This window comes from Hipposideros armiger, unplaced genomic scaffold (assembly GCF_001890085.2).
Source record: "Hipposideros armiger isolate ML-2016 unplaced genomic scaffold, ASM189008v1 scaffold_9, whole genome shotgun sequence".
NCBI lineage: Eukaryota > Metazoa > Chordata > Mammalia > Chiroptera > Hipposideridae > Hipposideros > Hipposideros armiger.
The window spans coordinates 4,280,425-4,296,845 of NW_017731359.1; the positions used below are offsets into that span (position 1 = coordinate 4,280,425).

General features: G+C 47.6%; 1 protein-coding gene across 3 annotated transcripts in view; it reads right to left on the reverse strand.

The window, feature by feature from the left end:
* Window positions 1–14,090, reverse strand: part of CDH3 (cadherin 3) — a 42,763-nt gene extending 28,673 nt beyond the window's left edge. For 2 of the 3 annotated variants that reach the window (XM_019653315.1, XM_019653298.1), the window contains exons 1-2: window positions 12,280–12,767; window positions 11,973–12,093 (exon numbers count right to left, since the gene is read on the reverse strand). In XM_019653315.1, coding sequence (XP_019508860.1) covers window positions 11,973–12,093; window positions 12,280–12,339 — 181 coding nt within the window. In that variant the 5' untranslated portion in view covers window positions 12,340–12,767. Of the gene's footprint in view, window positions 1–11,972; window positions 12,094–12,279; window positions 12,768–13,776 lie in introns of those variants that run through there. The other variant, XM_019653305.1, reaches the window with a different exon arrangement.
* Window positions 14,091–16,421: the final 2,331 nt, after the last annotated feature.

Here is a 16,421-nt window from a genome sequence, read left to right on the forward strand (position 1 = left end):
CCCGAGGTTATATGTATATATAATTATAGTTGACATACAGTGTTATTCAACATCAGTTTCAGAAATACAATGCGTTGGTAAGGCCTCCACATCAACTATGAAGTGGACTCCCCAAAAGGGCATTGGTCCATCTGGCTCCCTAAGAAATGCTTACAACGTTATTGATTGTATTCTCAGCCTAAATATGGTCTTTTCCCACTGTCTCTCAGGAAATGGCATATCAAGCACTCTGCTACTCAAACCCAAAATCTAGGTCTCAGAAGCATCCCAAATTCTGGGTCTAGAGTACCTGGGCTCAAATTTTGGTTTCACCACTGACTTTGGACAAGTTTGTTTTCTCACCTATTAAATAGGAATGTTGCTAATAATATCTACCTCAGTTAAATGAGTTAATACTTGGCACAGTGCCTGGCATATGGTTAGCTAACATCATCTTACTAGACCATTTCTCCCTCAGACCCACCCTCCTGTCAATCACCAAGACTCATGCCTCTCCACCTCTACCCACGCCACTTTGGTACATATCTCATCTTTAGCTTAAGCAAAAGCAAAAATCTCCATTTAAAAAGGGATTTTTTTTTTAAGATTTTATTAGGGAATTGGGGGAGGGGGACTGTGTTGGAAAATTGGGGAAAGGGACCGGCCAAGTTGTTATTCTTCAGTCTTCATTTGTGGAGGGCGCCAGTCGCCATCTGGCTGCATGTCGGCAGCTAGCGGCCTCTAAGCTCAAGTGCTATTTTCAATCTTAGTTGCGGGTGGGCGTAGCCACCATCCCATGTGGGAGTCGAACCAGCAGCCTTGTTGTTAAGAGAGCACGCTCTATCCATTGAGCCATCCAAGTGGCAGCTCAGTTCAAGGTGCTGAGTTCAGTCTTAGTTGCGGGTGGGCATAGCCCACCACTGGGCAGGCAATCTTGTTGTTACACCAACTGAGCCATCTTGCCACCTGCTGGCAGCTCAGTGACAGCTCAGATCGGGCGCAGCGTCACTGGCCCATGTGGGAATCAAACCGGCGGCCCTGTTGCTCAGAGCTTGCGCTCTTAAGCCAACTCTTAACCAACTGAGCCACTCGGCCGGTCCCAAAAAAAGGGATCTTTTAAACATGCAACAGATGATACATTTCAGAAAATGAAGTAAGACCACTTCCTTGTTTGAAGCTCATCAATGATGTGCCCTTGTTCTTAAGATAAAAAACAAAATCTTTAATGTGCTCAATCCCTATTTCTGTCTAGCCACACTAATTCTCTTCTTAAATGCATCATAACCCCCTTGCCTCAGGACCTTTGCACATGCTGCTTCCTCTGTCTAGAACAGTAACTCCCTATATTCCCACTCCAATTTTACCCAGTTAACCCTTAACATCCTTCAGATCCAAATTCAAAAGTTACTTTCTCAGGGACACTTTCCCTCAACCCTCCCAAAGTAGATCAGTTTCCCCTGTTAAAAACTCTCCTAAGCTCTATGTAACTTCCTTCCACAGAATTCATTACAACTTGCAATTATGTTTACTTGCTTTTATCTGATTGCCTAACTCCCTTACTAGTTTCTCCATTGCCCAAAGGCAAAGACTGTGTTAGAATTTGGTGGGTTGGCTGAGTGGCTCAGTTGGTTAAAAGCTCACTCAAGAGTGTGAGCTCTGAGCAACAGCAGTTCGATTCCCGGCTTGAGCTGAGTTGCCGCTCAGCTGCCAATAGGTGGCAGGATGGCTCAGCTTAAAAAAAAAAAAAAAGAATTTGGTTATCACTATTAACTCAGTACTTAGTACAGTGCCTGATACAAACCAGGTATTCAATAATTGTTGAATGAACTATGAGAGTCCTTTTACCCAGCACTTTTGCTTCTAGGAATGCATTCTAAAATAATATGAATACAAACTTGTCCAGCTGTAACAATACTATTGGGTTGTCACAAAAGTCATGACGTATTTTTTCCATGTTTTTCATTGCAAAAATGTGTCATGACTTTTCCGACAACCCAATATTACCATCACCAACAACGTTTATTTAACTATATGTTTTTCATATACTAACTCATTTAATCCTCACTACAGCCTTATGAGATCCCCATTATTATCCTTTTACAGGTGAGAAAATTGAGGCACACAAGTTAAGCAACTTACCCAAGTTTCCATAGCTAATAAGTGGACAAACAGATTAACCCAGGCACAGTGGCTCTGGAACTCCAGCTCGGGCATTCTCTACATTATACAGCTATATTTTATGCAAACTTCAATTACAGAAATTTGAAATGGTGCCATAAATATTAAGTCTCACTTTGTATGCAGCATTTGAAGAAATGCCGATCTCCCAAACTAAGAAAAGGTATAAAGAGTCACACGATTTCAAAACTGGAGAGACTAGTGAATTGTAAGCATCTCCCTAGCTCCCTCACTCCACACACGTATACTTCACACATGTCCATACGAGAATATAAGTCTTGAATCATGAGACTTAGGAACTGTCTGAGGTTTTCAAGAATGCATCTTTTATAGCAATGCAACAACCCTGTACAAGGAAGGCTGTTTATTTTGCAACAAAATTTGATTTCAGAAAAAACCCATAAGCTCCTCTTGAGGGAAAGACCAGGAATGAGTCTTCTCTTTCAGAATGGAGATCAACTTTTATTCAGCACAATGCTGGCTAACTAGATTTTGAAATCTACAGAAAACCAGAAAAAATACAGTTTTGCTTTGACTGAATGGTACATTCTCAAGCTCTCAACACTGAAGAAAGACAATGCAAATGCTAATAAATGTGATAGTGTACTTCTGAGTTATGCAATTTAAAATTTTCTTTTTTGCTGATTTTAAATGCATTTAAAATAGATAATTAATATGTAAAACAATGGTTAGTATAAAAATTAATGATGTTTAAGTGGTAGAGTAACCTTATGAAGCTTACAGCAAAGCTTGTCTTAAAGGTATTATCCAAACATCAAAGCTTCATTCACCTGGATGGGGTTAAGATGAACAATTCATTCGATCATCATTCTACAGCAGTCTTTCCTAATAAGGTGATTCCTTACAGTTAGATTTCTAAAACTCCAAACACTTTACGAATTTTATGTTAACCCCTCCCCACCTCCACATCTGTACAAAATAAGAAGGGGAGTTAGCTATATAAATCATGGTATATCCACCATGTAGACCATGGAGCTGTTAAAGAACAAGATAGATGTGTATTTAGTGAGTTAGAAAAGCAAGTTGCAGAATAACGTTTGCATGCACAGCCCAATGCTTGTTTTAAAAATTCCAGTATGCATCCATAAATTTCTGGTAAAGAAAAAGGTCTATAAGGATTCACACTGTAGATGTGAATGTAGGATTCACAAGCCATTACCTTTGCTCATCCTTAGGGAGTAGAACTGAGGAAGAGAAGAGCTTGCAAGCATTTATTTCTGATTTGCTTCCATTTAGAGGCAGTAGCATTCAGTGGTTAAAGCTCAAGCTGCTGAGATTTGAATCCAAACTCTGATATTCACTAGTTGTGTGATTTGGGGCAAATGACTTAGCCTCTCTGGCCTCAGTTTCCTCATCTGTAAAATGGGGATAATAGTACCTTTCAAGGCATATCATGGTGATTAAACAAGCTAATGCATATAAAATGCTAAGAGGGGTACATGTCACATAGTAAGTGCTACATATTTGATTGAAAAACATGGCTTTTATATGAACATATATTCATGTATTAATGTAAAATCCCAACGAAGCAGCCCAACGCTACATAAATAATAAAAAACAGTATACATGGAGGGGACTATTATAAAATTTAAAAAGCTCCCTAGGCAATTCTGATACTCAGTCAAGCTTGCAAATTACTGACTCAGAGGCCAAAGGCAGGGGCAAACCAGTTGAGAGTGTGGTTGAGTTGCAGTTGGGGAATGCAGGAGAACTCTGGAAGCGGAAAAAGACCATAAAAGACAAGAAAATAGCAGGTCCTGAAGCTTGGTGGGAAGCCCGGGCTGAAGCCGACTTCACAAGGAAAGGGCAGGGTGTGGGCTTGGCATCTTGTTCTGGCTTGTGTGTGGAAAGCCCACAAGTAGCTGTCTTTTCTCTCTGCCTGAAGCTACAACAAGATGGGGCTCGTTGTGAGAAGGCAGCCAGCCTTAGCAAGACACGCAGGATGGTAGCTGAGCCCTCCAGCCCTGCCCTCTAACTGACCAACCAGCAGTCCACCTCCTCATAGCTCAAAGGCCATGGAGGCACTTCTCACAGTAGGACAGCTGGAGCCTCAAGGCTAAGAAGCTGAGACCAGAGTAACTTGCCTCAGGCCTAGTACCCCATTTTCCCTTGTCTGTGCCCAGCTGTACACCATCAGGCTTATCCCCCGTACTGGGTTGGACTAGAGTCTAAAGAACTTATGGGGCCGACCGAGTGGCTCAGTTGGTTATGAGTGCGAGCTCTGAGCAACAGGGTTGCCAGTTTGATTCCCACATGGGCCAGTGAGCTGTGCCCAAGCTGAGCTACCACTGAGCTGCCAACAGGTGGCAGGATGGCTCAGCTGGTGACAGCACACGCTCCTAACAACAAGGTTGCCAGTTCAACTCCCTCATGGGATGGTGGCTATGCCCACCTGCAACTAAGATTGAACACAGCACCTTGAGCTGAGCGGCCACGAGCTGCCAATGGGCGGCTGGATGGCAACTAGACTTGGAGCTGAGCTAGCTGCGCCCTCCACAACTAAGATTGAAGGACAACAACTTGGCTGTTCCCCTTCCCCAATAAAATCTTTTAAAAAATTTAAAAAAAAAGAACTTCTGAATGGACCTGAACTGGGGGGCGGGGGAGAGTGGGGAATATGCTATGGTTCCCAAACTTGGGGGAAGAATCTTCTCAGAAAATTACACATGCACTTGTGTACACAATTCCAGGGGAGCAAAGACTTCCTAAAAGTAATGTGAGACCCTGAGGTCAGAACCCCTGGGCAAGACCAACCTATTTCTCTTGGTAAGGGAAATGTAATTTCTAACTAATATTATATGTTCTTAAACAAGCAAAAGTGGGGTTACTAAGATTGGGGAAGAGGAAAGCCAGGGATGGTGCTTCCTCAGCCGCGTCTCCCTATCTAGCCCTTGAAATGCCTCAGTCCTGGGGGAGAACAGATCTCTCCCCCCTCGAGAGGTTCTCATGTGGGCGAAGTAGCCACCAGCCCTCCCACATCCTGGCTGTGAGTCCTTTTCGCAGAAGTCAGACAGTGATAGTGATAGAGCCAGTTGTGAGTTCAAAGATGGGGTAAAGGAGAAAGAAAGGTGTTCATTTGGCTTGCCTTCCCAGGACAAGGCATTTGGGTTCAGTGAACAAGCAGCAGGACCATGGCCACTGCAACCCCGAGGGGATTCTGTCAGCTTAAGGAATGTGCAGCCCGCTGATGCTCTAGGTAAACCAGAACCACAAGGGTGCTCAGATTCCGCTGGGGGAGAGGAAGGGGGGGCAGAGTATATCAAGCTCCTGCACTTAAGGGGGAGGTCCTTAATGCTGGGGAGGGGCGAGGAGAGGGGGGAGATGAACAGCCAGATGCAGACTCTCTGCTGAGAAGTGTCAGTGAGAGCTTGCTATCGGTCCTGGTATCTGAACCCTCCCTTATCCCCCACTACATCCTAAAAGGCAGGCCAGGGGTTTTGATAGAAATGCCACATCCCCCCAACTCCAGCTCCTGGTGATTAACAGAGGCCTGTGGAGGCGACAGGAATTTGAAGCTCTTGGGTCAGAAGTTAACTATTTCCAACCTTCCTCCAGCTTGGCTGGGGCCAGAGAACTCACACCCTTTCCCTCTCTCATCCTGACTCCCAAATGGTTAGTGCCTCACACTTAGGAGCCCAACCTGGGTTCAAACCCTAACTCCACAATTTACTAGCTGGGTGACCTTGGCTAAGTTACAAAGTTACAAGCCCAGGTTTCCTATCCAGTTAAATGAGGCCAAATCTACCCCCCTTGGGGCTTTTAGGAGGATTAAAGGGGCTTATTACACAAAGTACACAGTGTAGTTTCTGGAACTCAGTAAGCTCCTGACAAATGGTCTTTAGGTTGTGTTTTTGTTTTGTTTGAAAGCCCTTTCTTACCAGCCCTGCTGCCTGGGTTGACAACGTCAGGAACTAAATGAAATGAGGGTGAAAATTCAACTGAGGCTGACAACGTCCTCATCCTCAGGTCTGGGGCAAGTCCGGGAGGGGGATCGAGAAGGAATGCTGGAAGTGGGGCCCAGTATCCTGGTTCCAGAGGACACTTCAGAGACTCTGACTTCCACGGGGGGAACAACTGGGACTTCAGCCACATCTCCTGCCTTTCCCAAACACCTTGCTGCCTCTGTTATGGGGGGAGACAAATTCCACGCTGGGCTGGACCCTGCCTACGTCTCCTTTCCCTCTCCCCACCTTATACTCTAAGGATCAGCCAGACTACATGTATTTAAGTTCCTGGAATCCATATATTGTTCCCTTGCCAGGAACACTCCCTGCCACCTCTCATGCCCCAACCCCCTGGTATAACTTCCCCAGCCTCCAGCCTGGGCATCACTTCTCCTAGGTCGCCCCTCAGAACATGTCAGCAGTCCTTCCTATGTGACTCTGTATTTTTCCTCCCCCACCTCTCACTCAGTCATATACATACACCTATATGCATATATATGTATATGTATTTTATATATATACATATATGTAAATATATACACATACACATATATACATACATAAATAACTTACTGTGTCTGTCTCCCTCCACTAACAGGTAAATAGTAGCCCATGAAGCCTGGGGTTTTTTTCATGTTTTGGTCACTAATGTATCCCCGGCACTCCTAGAACACTACATGGGACTTAGCAGGTACTCAACAAATATTTGCCGAAGGAAAGATTCATTATTAAAATTGCCTGGTGTCTGATCTGCTTCATCCTCTAATCAGAAGAGCCCACTGAGGTTAAGGAGCTGTAGGTCTTGCTCACTTCTGAACATCTAGCACCCAGTAGGTATGCACACATTTGTTGGCTGAATGACTCACCTTGGCTTTGGATCTCAGACACCTCACTGCCTCTGTACTGAAGGAGGAGCCACTTTGGCCATATGAGGAGGCTGCCGCCTCACCCACACACCCACACACCCGCCAGGATAAAAATCTTCACCCAGGAAGATCTCACCTAAGAAAGTCATGGCCCTTTCCAGATTTCCTTTCTACTTTGGGGGAAAGTGACAAGCATTAGCTTAAGGACAAATAAAGGAAAAGATTTCTCCCCCAAGGCAAAGGACAGTTACCAAGTACAAGATAAAGACTTTGCTGTCTCTTAGCATAGGGCCAGGTGAGAAGCAAGAATCCAGGAGGGATGGGTCTGGTAAAGAGACTGTTGGGGGAGGAGGGTGATTGAATCCAGAAGAGATTCAGCTACTTCAAAAGAGAAAATCTGACTTCTCAGTACCCGACCACAGTGCTGAGAGCCTCAGTTAACCCAGCACTTATGCTCTGAGGTATGTATCCAACAGATCAGGTCTATATATATAGTTTCAGCGAAAGACTTGAACAATAGTGTTCACAGCAGCACCAGTAATTAGTCAAAAAATGGAAACTCTTTAAATGCCTGTGCCAACAGAACTGTGGACAGTCACATAACGATGACTACAACACAATGAAAATCAACTACAACTACATCCAGAAACACGCAAGAGGCTCACAATGTGCAGTAATGAAGCCAGATCCAAGAGGTCAGTCTCTATGATTCTCTTACATAGCGTTCAAACACAGGTAAATTAAGTCATGATATTAGAAGTCAGGACAGTGGTATTCTTATGGGGGGAGGGGAGGGGCTGGGAAGGAAGGGGCATCTGAGGCGCTGCTAATGCTGTTTCTTGATCTGTGTGCTAGATACAAGGTGTTTTCAGTGATGTTCAAGTAGTACACTTATCATTTGGGCACTTTCCTCCACGTATGTTATTCTTTAATAACAGTGGTTCTCTGAAGAGAGGCTGTTCAGTCTCAGAGCCAAAGCTTCAATAAATTTGAGCAGGGGAGGCCCTTCTCTCCCTCATTCTCCTCTGTCACTCTCCCAATGCTTTGCAGAGCTAGTTTCCAGCCCTGGAAACTCATTGCTCCTGGTAAGCCATGCCTTCCTCACACAGCAGGAAGGGAGGGCACCTTGAAGGGTAACCTAGGAACAGTGCCATGTGAGGAGGAGGAGGAGGGAGACTAGAGGTTTGAGACCTGCTCCCCAGGCACAAGCTAACAGTGATGTACAACAGGCTACGACAACCAACCCTACTCCGCTGCTGAGCCAGGAAGGCAGCCAGCCAGGCTTGAAGCCCCAGTTCCCAAATATTCATTCCTCAGAGGCAGATTTATCTTATCAGGCACTGTGGAATTCCCCCTGGGTTTAAACCCTGGCCTTACTGCTTGCTGCCTCAGGGACCTCATGCCAAGTTCCTTACCCCCATTTTACAGCTAAGGGGAAGTTACCACCACCTGCTTTGTAAGGCAGTGGTAAGCATAAAAATAACTCATGAGACAGTGAACTCCCAATGGCAGGGACTTAGTTTCGTTCATTGCTTAGCCGCAGTTCTATAACAGTGCCTGATACATGCAGATGCTAAATATATGTTTACTAAAAGAACAAAATGTAAATAGAGGGCATAGCCCAGAATGGGGCTCCAAAACAAAAGGCAATTTTTATACAAGTTGAAATAAGCAAAACCAATGAAGCAAACTCACGCTGTCAGATTCATTACTGAACTTTGAAGTTTCTTACCAAAGCCAATGAGGGTTAGCTTCACTCTTACTCAAACGCTAAGGACAAGCTGAACCTGCTCAGGGGCTATAGGAAGCACTAGATTCCTTTTATTGTCATGAAGTTGCCTCTCTCAACTGTGCACCATTAAGGATGTACAGACCACTTTAGGTCACTCACTTTTAATCACTGCACTAATATGCAAGTTCCTTCTTCCCACCTCTCCTTTATCTTTGCTTCCTAACCACATTTGAAGGAAGGTGGATCCGAGACTTGTGGGGTTGTGATGGGGAAACGTTCCTGCTCTACCTCCCTCCAGATTTACTTCCCTCCAGGTTAACCTCCCATTCTTGGTTTAGGCAAGCCCAGCTTCACCTGATCCCAGCCCCCATTGCTAGGACACTTGGAGGCTCTATCCAAGCCAGTTTCCTCTACAATAATGTTTCTAGAAACCCCTATGATAAAAAGGAATAAATGAGTAAGTGCCTTTGGGTTAGGGGGTTGCTATGGGTGCCCGTGGGATTTGGCGCTCTAACATTCCACTTAATTTCATCCACCTCCCACTTTCTCGTAGTAAAAAATGACAGGGAGCTTAGGAGTCAGAAACTTCCATTCAAGTCCCAGCTGGTCACTGCAGTGATGACTGGTGAAGCCCAACCACTCAGGTTTCATCTGCAAAACAGGCAGATCTTCACAAGATTGTCACAATTCATGCAAATACCACTAGGTATCCTATTATGTATCAGGTCCTGGGCATAAACCTAGAGGGAAGAGTCATGTCTATGAAGCTCATGAGCTGTTTAGCCATGCAGATTGAATTCATGAAGATGTTTCTTCGTTTCTTCACCTTTCAAACCTCCAGCAAGGCTGGGCTACAGGGTTTCAGAAGTCCCAACTCTGAGATTAAGAGCTCAAGTTGTTTAATTTTTACCGTACCAGCTTCAAGAGCACATCAGGGGGATAAAGCAAGCTCGGAGTTGTGGAAGTGCTTTGAAGAGGAAACTGCACGTACAAACAAGGTATTAATTATATCAGATAACTTCTTTGAGCTCAACTTCATAAACACCGGTGATATTCATAACCCAGGGGAGAACAACAGGGGCAGTTGTTCCTTGGTAGTATGGAAGCTGTTGTCTGCTTGGCCAAACTTTAGAGTTTGTATGTCCCCTCAGGATAACCCTTTCAACAGGGCTGGATCCATCCTGGGTATTGAGGGGGAGCAAGGCTGGAGGTAGGAAGATAGAAAGATGTCAGCAGCCTACGACTAAGGGGAGAGATACCAATATTTTTGTTAGGGCAGCCCAACACTTAATGGGTCCAATTGAGCCCAGAAACTTGCTTTTAATTTAAAAAGGCAGCAGCCAACTTCAAGGGAAGACTGCTTTAAGAACCAGACATGCTGCATGGAGGCTCAGGGTTAGCCAAGCACATGAACCTACCCTTTGTTTCATAACCCAGGTGTGCTCCTGGCATGAACCCACTCTTTTCACAACCATAAACCAGACATCCGAGAAAGCAGAATTTTCTCAAAAGGTTTAAAATGCCTGACGTCACCTGGAAGCACTTGCCAACCGGACCATGAAATCGAAAACCTGATCACCACTTCCCCTCAACAACCTCAAGCATAGTGAACTGACAGTTAATCTGATATTTCTTGCTTCAGTAAGAAAGATAAAGCACAGACAACACTCAAAGCCACAGCTTGCTCTCCAAGACTGTAGTCAGAGAACTTGACAATGAGGGGGAGGGGTACAGTTTTGGCAGCACTTTGGTTAGCAATAAAGCTTCCTCAGGGAGCGGAATTGGATTTGGGGCCCTGCCCAAGTTAACATTTTTACAGGTTGGCTGAGCTGCAGTTTGTTAGCCAGTCAGTAATAAACCCATGCGCAAGAATTTAAAGTTTATGAGGCATGGCCTCCTAATGCCTCTCCTCGCCTCTCTACAGCCAAGAGTTTAAGGAGCCTGGCCTAGCCTGGGTGTTAATTGTTTCTGTCAATCTGCAGAGTTATTTGGGAAAAGAAGAAAAAAAGGCTACAGACTCATGGCCCCCAATCCTCTTTTGGAAAAACAAAGGAGAGCCATTCTGTTCCCCTAGGCATCAGCAAGCTGTGGGAATTTGTACCTGGGGTGAGGGGTATGCTGATGGGGGCTGAGAAAAAGGCTTGATGGCAACTTTAATTATTTTGAAAGCCAGGTAAACTGTAGATTCCCCTGCCCAGAAAAATGTTCTTGAACAATTTTACAGGTTAAGTATCCTTTGGAACCCTACCCAAGAATACTGAGTTACACCTGTGTTTAAAGAACTTGGGTTTGCTCCAGTGGAAGACCCCCTACCCCCTTTATGCGCCCCCCTCCCCCCCACACACACACACAGGGTCCTGGTGTGGAGGGAAAGAGGCCTCCATTAGCAGGCAGCTGCCTGAGTCTCATAACACACTGGTTCTCCGCACCAAAGTGAGCCCCCCTTTCAAGTTTTTGAACTAGAGGGGTGGTAAACAAGTAAATGAAAGATCAAAAATGTGCTTTGATCTCCCATCCACTACTCCTGCAGCTCAAGACCTTCTTGCTTGGGACTCCCATTCCCCCAAGTGCCCTAACATACCAGTCCTAAGGCACTGGAGCTGGGGGGGGGGACGCGGGGGAGTGCCCAGTGCGTGATGGCCCCAGCCCAGGTGTGCCGGACCCAGTTTCCAGGCAGGCTGCAGGGGCGCAGACCCTCCGGGAAGGGCAGGGTTAAGAGTGCATTCCAGCTGCCGGGGAAGAAGGGGGGCGGGGGAGGGGAGCGCGAAGAAGAGAAACAGACCCGGTCTGTCTGTCGGAGACACAAAGCACCGTACACAAAGGGGGCCCAAGAGGGGCGAAGGGGGCTGCCCGGGGCAAGGCTCATCCCCACACCTGCGCGGGGGCTGGGGGAAGAATGTGGACCGCGCATTCCTCCGCTGGGGCCAGCGGGGAAAAGCCTCCCACACCCTGGCTGGGTGAGCTCAGCCGCACCACACCCCGGAGGAGGGGGTCAAGGTAAACCGCGGCAGCCGGGCAAAGAGGGGCTAGACGTCAGAGGGCGCTACACTCTTCGGCGTTCACGGTCATACGCCCACCCCATCCCTGCCCCCAAGATGCTTTCTGCACCTCCCCCATACCTGAGGGGGCGCCATAAGTCCCCCGCCCCAGCCTGGACACACCTCGTGCGGGCCACACCGAAGCGGACCACGTGCAGTTTCGACCCGTTTCGCAGCCCGCGGTTGCACCAGGTGGGCTACCGGAAGGTCTTACCTTTCCCCGGCGCCTGGCTCGACTCCAGCTCCGCGCCTCCCGCCTCCAAGGTCACTTTAGCTCCCCCGAAGTCCGTCCGGCACGGCTCGGAGGCCGCCCACGGCTGCCAACAAACCTGCGCCTGAGGGAAGGCAAGGAAGAGGGAAGTTGCGTTACAAGCACTGCACACCCATCCTGGGATTCCTTACGGGGCTTGTCGGGCTACCGTGGCCTCAAGGAGCTCTCTCCCGACGCCACCGCAGCATACGGACCCCGCCCGTCCTCCTGGGAGTGTCCAGCCCCGGGCAAGGGGAGGCAGTGGGGGTACCTGGAGTAGGAGGAAGAGGCGGAGGACGAGGGACGCGAGAGTTCCACTAGGGAGCCCCATGCCTGGAGAGAGAGGTAAAGAAGCTGCCGCTACCGTGGGCTAGTGTTCCTCTAAGCTCTCCGCACCCCTTTGAGCGCCGCAGCTCTCAGGAACCAGCGGGAGGAGGCCAGGTGAGCCGCAGGTAGGTGCTGATTGGTCCAGCGCCGCAAGGTCCCGCCCCTTCGCAGGTGGGGCCGCGGCTGGCGTTGTCCAGGCACCCGCGAAGCTCCTCTAGTCCTTGAGTTCTCTCGGCTTTTCCAGAACTACTTCTGGTGGGGACTGAGCTCGTCTCGCAGGTTCTGGGTTCGAGGAAAAAAGCAAACAAAAATACACCCCACTCCTCAGCCTCTGCAACACGCTAAGAAAATGTTTCTGTGTCTTGCGGCTATAGCGGAAAAAAGGGGAGAGGCATCTCAACCTGAATGGAAACAGAGGCGCCCCCGTTCATGCCCCCCCCACCTCAAGGCGCTCTGTTACCCAAAGCTCTGATGGAGACGGGTTGTCCGCCTCACGCCCGGCTGCAGCAAGGTCTGCCCCCCGCCTTTCTCCACCTCCCACGCCAGCCCGCTCCGAGGATCCCGAGAGTTTAAAACGCATTGAGTCGCGAGGGGCCGCGTTACAAAATCTGCTGTAACTTGCAGAAGACCCATTACTTCTCTTGCACAGCCGAACAAATGGAGGCTGGAAAAAAAGGTCTCAGAGGTCGGAAGCCGTGGTGGCGCCAAAGGGTGCGAGGTAGAGGGGTGATTATCAGGTCCATAATCTCCAGCAACAACCTACCCCCCCCATAAAACATAAATAACACTTTCTCAACTTAAATAAAGGCACTTTTTAAAACGCGGCTTTTTATTGGTCTGAAATACTGAATACAATCTAAGTAAAAGCTGCTTGCTGTGTAAAGCAGCCTTTCAGTGAGCCTCCCTGAACACAACTCTCCTTCACCCTTCCTGGGAGACAAGCGGGTGGACCTGAAATGCTTTCCACTTCGCAGCACACAAGTGGGCCCTGGGGGCAGAAACTGTCCCTAGACTCAATCGCTCCACTCTGCATGCTCTCTCCCCACCCTCTTTTTCCCTGAGGCCCTTCCCCAGGTCAGATTTAGGAGACTAAAGTGTCCAATTATAGATTCTTTGGCCCTCAAGGGCTAACCTGGTGGCTTCCTTGTCCTTCCCACCACCAGGCCTGTCTCTAAAAAGGATGGATTGCGCCTGCGACGGAGTGAGTCCTCTGTCTAGCTGAACATCGGCTCTGGGGCTCACTGCCTGTGTTCAAACCTGAGTTGCACCACTTGTTAGCACTGTGTCCTCAGGCAAGTGAAATAACCCCTCTGAACCGCAGTTCTGCCTGCATCAAATAGGGCTATTGTGTGACATCGCCCATCTGAAGTACTAGGATTAAATTAATCAATACATATAGACCGGAATTAAATTAACACGTCTAAAATGCTAACCTCAGTACCTGGCGAAGAGCAAGTGCCCAAATGTTTCCTGGTATTGCTTTAGTATCCGGCTCATTTGTCCTCCTCCGCCTCGCGAGCCGTTTCTCTCCTCTCTAGCACCCTTACATTCCCCAGACTAAGAGAATGAGAAACGCTATTATCCTTCAATTTCACGGCTCGTAGTATAGCGAGCAATTGGCATCTGGTCAATCACCAGAGCGCTCGGTTATCCGGCCTGTGGTCCCGCAGGTGGGGGTTAGGAGTTGAAGGTAGACAAAGCGCAGAAATACCGGAGGCTGCTAGCTCAACTCCGCGCCTCCCTCGCCTCGCTCTCCCGCAGGGGGCGATTTCCGTGCGAGAGGGGAGGTTGGTTACCCGCGCGCAAGGACACAACGTGACCGGGCAGGTCCCAGAATGCACCCCAAAGCTCCGCCTATCCTCGCCTCGCAGGTTCCCCTTCGCCCGCCAGGAGCCAGATGAAGCCATTAAGCGGACGGTTAAACACAAACGAGCCTCGGGATACAGGTCCTAATTAAGTAAACACCCGGCTGGAGGGCTGTTGGAGCGCGCTCATTTCCGCCTCCTTCCAGGGCACTCAGCATTCCGGGCGGAGGCGGGGAGTGGAAAGGAGAAACTGAGAGTCAGCTCTTCTGCCTGCAACTTGGACCACATTGCTGTCTTCTCCATAGCTCCCTTGTCGATCGTTCCTTCGTTCATTCATTCATTCATTCATTCATTCATTCATCCAACAAATATTTGCCTGCTATGTACCAAGCACTGGAGATACAATAGTGAACAAACATCCCTGCATCCTTGGGCCTTCCATCCCCAAGTTTGGGGGTTCGAGAAAAATAAGTAAATATACTCATATATTATGTTAGATAATATGTGCTTTATAGAAGGACAGAATGGGAAGTGCCAATTCACAGGACAGAAAATAGGGTTGAAAATTGTCAATAAAGTGACCTAGAAGGCGTTTCAGTAAGGGTCTAGCAGGAGACAGAATCCAGCTTGGGTAAGAGGAGGGATTCAAGTCTTAGTGAAGGGGCGAGAGAGGAATGGTCAGGGTTCAGGAAACCAACAGGGGTACTGAGTGACAGCAGAAAAGCATTACAACTTTAAGGACTGGAGGGCAAAGGTAGGAAATGGTGTCATCGGGAGTCAGGGGTTGGGGAAGAGCTGGAGAGTGAGGACTACCCCTCCCAAATGCAGCTGTGGTCCAAGAGAGATGGGACCACCATCCAGAGCAGGGTGGACAGAGGGAAAAAAATAACCCAAACAGGTTTTTGCTTTTGCCCTTAATCTCCTGGCAGCACCTCCCATGGACCAAACCCGTCCAGAAGCCTGAAGGCAAGAAAGCCCTGGAATCATTCTCCCCAGGCACAGCACAGCACAGGGCTGAGAGAGGCAGAAAATGGATGAGGGCCCCAGAAGCCTCACTGAGAAATGGACATCTGAACAAAACCTGAAGGAAGAAAAGTAGCAAGTTACCTTAAGAATATCTAAAGAAAGAGTATTCCAGGTAGAGAAAACAGGGCAGGGGCCCTGAGGCAGTGGACAGATTATCTGGAGCAGAAAAAAAGCCAGTGTGGCTGGAGTAGATCAAACAAGTAGGAAATGAGTCAGAGTGGCGAGGGAGGGGAGCAAATGTGCAGAGCCTCACAGGCCATTGTAAGAACTTTGGCTTTTCCTGAGTGGGATGGGAGGAAGGCACTGGAGGTTGTGCACAGAGGAGTGATGCTGAGAAGACTAAAGGGGATGAAGGCAGAAGCAGGGAGATTAGTTGAGATTCTCTTGCAGTCATCCAGGCAAAAACTGAAATGGCTTGGTTCAGGATGGTCACTGTGAAAGGGGTAAGAAATAATGAGGTTAGGGCAGTCGGATGGCTCAGTTGGTTAGAGTGTGTGCTCTTAACAACAAGGTTGCCCGTTGGACTCCTGCATGGGATGGTGGGCTGCACCCCCCGCCCCGCCCCCCTCCGCAACTAGATTGAAAACGGCGACTGGACTTGGAGCTGAGCTGCGCCCTCCACAACTAAGACTGAAGGACAACAACTTGACTTGGAATTGATGGGGCCTGGGAAAAACACACTGTTCCCCAATAAAGTTTAAAAAAAAAAGATAAAAAGTTCTTAAAAAAAATGAAAAAATAAATGATGAGGTTATAAAAAAAACAACAGAAAATAACAAGTGTTGGCAAGGATGTGGAGAAATTGGAACACATGCACTGTTGATGGGGATATAAAATGGAGCAGCCACTATATAGAAAATACTATGGCAGCTACTAAATAACTAAAAATTGGATTGCCACATGATCTAGAAATTCCACTTCTGTGAATATACCCAAAAGAACTGAGAGCAGAGGCTTGAACAGATATTTGTACATCCATGTTCACAGCAGCATTATTCTCAATAGCCAAGAGGTGGAAGCAACTCAAGTGTCCATCGACCAATGAATGGAGAAACAAAATGTTTAATAGGTACAGACTTTCAGTTTTGCAAGATGAAAAGAGTTCTTTTTTTTTTTTAAGATTTTCATTGGGGAATTGGGGGAAGGGGAACAGACAAGTTGCTGTCCTTTTTTTTGTTCTTCAGTCTAGTTGTGGAGGACATTGCTTCACTGGCCCAAGTTGGCACCATCATTGCGCTCTTCCCAGGTGAGGGAG